Consider the following 6000-nt stretch of genomic DNA (forward strand, 5'->3'; position numbering starts at 1 on the left):
CTTTTGCAACCCCCGGTGTCCCCCATCCACACACGCGTCACACCTCTGCTACTCCGGGTCATTTGTTTCTAATAATGAGGTGGTTTATTCGTTTAATTCTTCCAGGAGGCCTCCCTGACCCAACATTAGAAAAGGTCTTGTGTTTTTCGAACTTATTTCCAATTATTACACAGATCTACGTTTGCATTCATTCATTCATTCATTTTGCAGTACTAGTTTTCGAACCCAGGGGCGCTCTGCTACTGAGCTACACTCCCGTTTCTTTTTTATTTTTTTGTTTTGGGACAGCGTCTCAATCCTCCTGTCTCAGCCTCCCTCATTCTGGTATTACAGAGGTGCGCCACCGCACCCAACGTGCCTTTTTAATTGTCCCTTCAAAGTAGTCTTTCAAAATGCTATTCCAGGAACTGGTAAAACTCTTTTTAGTGATAAAATGCAATGAGTGGTTTCTTGTGATAGTGGAGGGTTGAGAGCTAAAGAGCAAGAGGGAAGGGCCGGGGATTTAGCTCAGTGGTTCTGGCGCCTGCCTGGCAAAGCGCAAGGTCCCGAGTTTGATCCCCGGCACCCCCCCCCAAAAAAAGAACAGGAGGGAATTACTTACTGGGGATAATGGAAATGCTTTAGTATTTAATTGGGGTAATGGTAACAAGGGCGTCAATATTCACCAAAGTTTATTAAATAATACATGTAAAACAGGTACTTTTTTTTATGCAGATTTAATGACATTGAATTTTAAAAAAAACAAATGAGGATGCCAACTCAGGAAAAAAACCGTTATGCAAGAAAAAAAATGAAATCACAGTGCAGCATAAGTCTCTGCTGTGAAGTTACATTGACACGGCCATAATGAACATTATCAATGGATAACCAAAGTCATAGAATTATATTTGGAGACTGAAGAGTAGAGAGACGTGAGGAAGAGAATTGACAGGGGTTTAGAGAAGGGCTGATGTGGTAGGGTTGGAGAAAGTATTGCATCAGAGCTAAATCTTCCATCACAAAAAGGTAATGCATAATGTCACAATTGGGACATCAAGAAATAGCAATGTAAGTATGCTATTTAGTAATGTCAAGGCAACTAGAGGTAACAGCTGAAAGTGGGAAGTGGTTGTCTCTGAGGCTTGAAACCTGAGAGTGGGAAGAGGAGAAACAAGGGATTAATGTTTATTCATCTTCCCGAATAGCTGGGATTATAAATGTGCACCACCACATCCACCCAGCAAAGCTGGTAAAGAACTCCCGTGCAAAATAATGAACATATTTCAAAAATTTAATTCACAGGGCCAGGTATTTAGCTCAGTGGTTCCGGAGCCTGCCTCACAAGCGCAAGTCCCAAGTTTGATCCCCGGTAACAAAAAAAAAAATTTTTAACTCACCATTAAGAGACCCAGCAGGATGATAAAGCTGAATCAAAGGAAAATATGAGACAATGATATGTGGTCAATAGTCAGTGGAAAAAAGAATACTGAAATGCAGTTGCAAAGTTAAATAGGAAAAAAAGTTAATATTGAAGACCATAAGACAGTAAAGTTTTGTTTTCTTTTCTGTTAGACAGAATTCATCTATATCTATTGGCAATATAGAAATTAAGGGGCTGGGAATTTAGCTCAGTGGCACCATGCCTGCCTTGCAAGTGCAAGGTCCTGAGTTCGATCCCCATACAAGTAAATTAATTAATTAATTAATTTGCAACTTGTTGATTTTTCCCCAGAAAAAACTAAATTCATCTTGGAGGTTTTTTGTAATAAAATACACATCACAAAAATTTATCATCTTAACTTAAAAATTTACCATCTTAGCCGTTTTAAGTGTAGTATTCAGTAGTGTTAAGTACATTCCCATTGTTACACAATTTCTAGAATGCTTCATTTTGCTAAACTGCGCTTGTTAAACAATTCTCCATTCTCTCCACCCTTCAGCCCCTAGTAGCCACCATTCTACTTTCTACTTCTGTGAATTTGGCTAATCTAGGTACTTCGTGTAAGTGGAATCATATACTGTATTTTTCTTGTCATATTTCACTTAGAATAATATCCTCAAATTTCATCCATGTTGTAACATAAGATTTCCTTCCTTTTAAAGGCTGAATAACATTTCCAGAAGTGCAAATGCTAGAGCAACTTGTCCATTTTTTAAAAGCCAGCATTTAACTTTACAGAGTAGGGACCTTAATCAATATTAAATAGTAAGTCAAACAAAATTACTTTCCCTAAAGCATCAGGTAACCAGTAGGCAGCTTGTTAAACAGCATTCTATTGTGACCATGAATGGGCACACAGTAATCTTTTTGCTTTACTTCCAAGTTCTGGGTCATTTTTCTCTGCAGTCTCCCTGACATGAGTGCAGGTGCTGTGTCATTGGCCATTTTGCACCCAGTGGCTGGACCCAGAAGTACTGTGGAATGACAAGTGAGGTGTGACTAAGCCCTACATCGCCTGGCTTTTATGAGGACACCATGAGACGATGCTTGCAAACTGCCTGTCAAAGAGCCTAGCCCATAGTTGGTGCTTAAAACATAAGAGAAGTTATTGTTATGCGGCAGGTGGGTGGAGAAGGTTAACTGGTTATGACTCAGGGGAGCTGGGGGCTGAGACTCCTATCATGGAAGAGACTAAGGCAGGGTTCTAGGGCCTGTGTGCCTCCACACCATAATGTTGGGGGAACTAATACTTCTTTTTAGGAGTCTCCACTTAATTCTTCCTCAGGCATGGTAGGAGCAGTGGTGACTTGGCTGATGAACTACAAGCCATTCTTGTTTGGATTCCTATTTCTTCTGTTATTGCTTAGCAACTGGCTGGTCAAGTATGAGTCCAAAGCCACCCCCTCAGAAACCCCACAGGTGAGCAAGAGGGGTCTTAGCTATTGTCAGGTAAAAGGGCCAAAGACCAAGGCCATAACAAGCCTTTATTAGGGGAACAGATCTGCCAGGCTGACTCTGAACAAAGGAGAGACAAAAGCAATATGGCCAGGGCAGGGAGAGTCTTTTATAGAGACTGGGGTGGGGTTTGTAGGAGCTAAGGTGGGGTTGAGTGAGGTAGTGACTAGGGAATGGAGGAGCCGGTGATGTCACTAGGTGGTAAGAGGTGAGCGAGTATTAGGTTACTTTCTAGGTGGGAACAGGGGCATGCTGGGAAGAAGGGTTTATTCTTCGGTGGGAGCAACCATCTTGGCATGACGTCACACAGGGGAGGGGGCAAGGCACAATAGGAAGAGGGCAGCTACTATACGTAATAGCTGCTGAGGTAGTGAAAGACCTATCAGCTATCACTGAGGGTTATGGGATATTCAGCTAGATTGAGTGGAGGCAGAAACAAAAAAGGGGTCAGGATAATGGGGCAAGACTGAGGAATTTGAGATTCTGGTCTAAGTCCCTGCCCTGTGACTTCCTCGTGGGTGATAGTGGGTGAATCACTTGCCTCCTCAAGATTTCAATTGCTTCAGCTATAAAATAGGGATCATCCTGGACTCTCCTATTCCTGCTTAATGTCAACATGCTTCCTGCTTCAGTAACAGTATCAACTACTCTAAGTGGAATATACTTAAATAGATAAACTAGGTACATGTATCAGCATAGGTAAAAGTCTAAAATATAATAATGAAGACAGCAGAAATGTACATAGATTATGAAATTGTGTTAGTCAGCTTTGTGTTACTGTAACAAATAATCAACTGAAGTTATTAACTTATAAAGAGAAAAGGAAAAGTTTATTTTATTTATTTTCACAGTTTTGGAGGGTCTAGTCCATGGTAAGGCAGACCCGCTGTTTTTAGGCCTCTGGTAAGTGGGCACAGTGGTGGAGCAAAACCATTCACTTTATGGCCAGATAGTGAAAGAGGAGCTAAAACATTTCCTTTGAGGGCATCCCTCCTATGACTTGAAGGCCTCCCATTAGGCCCCAGTTCTTAAAGGTTCCACCACTTCCAATGGCACTACTGACTGGGGAGCAAGCCTTTAACCCACGGGCCTTTGGGGGACATTCCACATCTATACTATAACAGGTAGCTTTTATATAAGCTTTAAAAACGTGCAGCCAAATGTGATGGCACACGCCTAAAATCCCAGCACTTAGGAGACAGGAAGATCACCAGCCTGAGCTACACAGTGAGTTCAAGGCCAGCCTGAACTACATTGTGAGACCCTGTCTCAAAAGAACAACAACAACAACAAAAAGCAAGACAATACCTTCAACTGTTTATGGCTGCATATGTGTAGTGAAAGTACCTTGAGGCAAGATGTCTCATCCTTGGTGCTACTGACATTCTGAAAAGGGTAATTCTTTGTAGTGAGGTCTGTCCTGTGCATTGTTGGAAGTTTAGCAGCAGCCCTGGTCTCTATCCAGGAAATGCCAATATCACCCTACCACACTGTAGCAACCAAAAATATTTCCAGACATTGCTACACGTCACCCAATGAGGACAGAACAGCCTCGCATAAAAAAATGCATGCAAGCCAATCATGGTGGCACACACCTGTTATCCCTGCACTTTGGGAAGTCAAGGCAGGAGGATTGCAAGTTCAAGCTCAGCCTGGACAACTTAATGAGACCTCGTCTTAAATTTCAAGGAAAAATTTATAAAGGGCTACAGATTTAGCTCAATGCCAAGACCTTGGGTTCAATCCCCCATACTGGGGAAAAAACATGGAAAAATACATATCAAATTCAGGATTATATTTGAAAAAATGATTTTCAGGAGGGTAGGGGAATATTTATAAGACAGGGGTCCACAGAGGATTTCAATTATATTTGTGATATTTTATTTCTTAAATATGGGAATATGGTATGGGAATATCAATTTTGTTGTAATATTTACTTTTTTGACACATCTGAAATATTAAAGATCAGTAGTTTGTAGCTGAATTCAAAAAGAAGAATAAAGTATTACTAATTAAGGGGAGGAGGACAGAGGAGAATTAATGAGAATTAGAGAGGGAAGAGCATGTCACGAGACTACTGAGACTTTGCAGTCTGAGGTTCTCCTGGGCCTGACAAAATGCTCAGACGGCCACACTGGAAAAATGACTCTGGAGATAGATATGTTTGAGTGAAGGGCTTTATGTCATCTGCAACTGGCAAATGATTCCTGTAAATGATTCTTGGGTGTTGGGGTTTATATGATAATAAGAAGGTGGCTTTTCTTCATGGGACCTCAATTCTATCACCCACAAAATGAGAGGAAGGTGTGAGATAAGATCATGGCAGGGAGCAGGTGTTCAGTGTGGGAAGGGATTATCATTTTTTTTTAGGTACCGGGGATCATAGTCGGGACCTTACGCTTGCGAGGCAGGCGCTGGAACCACTGAGCTAAATCCTCCGGCCTGGGATTATCATTATTAACCAATTTTTCCCTCTTCCTGGTGGTGGGGAGTTTAGGAGAAGGCAGAGAAACCAAAGACAAGAGAAGCTGGCCCCAAGAGCAACAATGCCAAAAACATGAAAGAAATAGAGAAAATGCATGCCCACTTTGCCCTCCAGGACAAGATCCTTGAACGGCTTTTGTTCAGCGAGATGAAGATGAAGGTGTTGGAAAATCAGATGCTCATCCTATGGAATAAAATGAATCGCTGCAGGCCATCAAGCAGATATCATCATTTCCCCAGGAAGAAACGCATACTGGAGAGGTGTGACTCGATTTTCTCCATCGTTTCTGATTGTACTTCCAATTCCCAGGCCTAATAAGACTGTAGCTGACCAGCCTTTGCTGATGTTATCTTGAGTCATTGTGTTAGTCTGATTTGTTGTTATTACTGTTGTTGCTATAACACAGTACATGAGACAAGAAACTTTATAAAGAAAAAAGTTTATTTAGTTCACAGTTCTGGAGGTCTAAGAGAATAGCATGAGGAACAGCTTTTCCTGAGGGCCTCATGGCAGAGAGTATCACAAGGTGAGGGCAGGTGTGTGTTTGCGTGTGTGTGTGTGTGTGTGTGTGTGTGTGAGAGAGACAGAGACAGAGACAGAGACAGAGAATGCATGGTGAGAGAGGAAGTAACAGAGAAAG

At 41.7% G+C, this 6000-nt stretch overlaps 1 protein-coding gene across 1 annotated transcript; it reads left to right on the plus strand.

Annotated features, from left to right (window-relative positions):
- The first annotated feature begins 2651 nt into the window (after window positions 1–2651).
- Tex46 (testis expressed 46) lies at window positions 2652–5715 on the plus strand. Its single transcript, XM_087215600.1, is given in 3 exon segments — window positions 2652–2688; window positions 2691–2839; window positions 5475–5715. Coding segments are annotated over 3 exon segments (387 nt in total). The 3' UTR covers window positions 5676–5715.
- Window positions 5716–6000: the final 285 nt, after the last annotated feature.

The sequence above is a fragment of the Heterocephalus glaber genome, unplaced genomic scaffold (genome assembly GCF_053883595.1).
Source record: "Heterocephalus glaber isolate CG9 unplaced genomic scaffold, H.glaber_assembly_v1.0 deba00001452, whole genome shotgun sequence".
In the NCBI taxonomy this organism is placed as follows: domain Eukaryota; kingdom Metazoa; phylum Chordata; class Mammalia; order Rodentia; family Bathyergidae; genus Heterocephalus; species Heterocephalus glaber.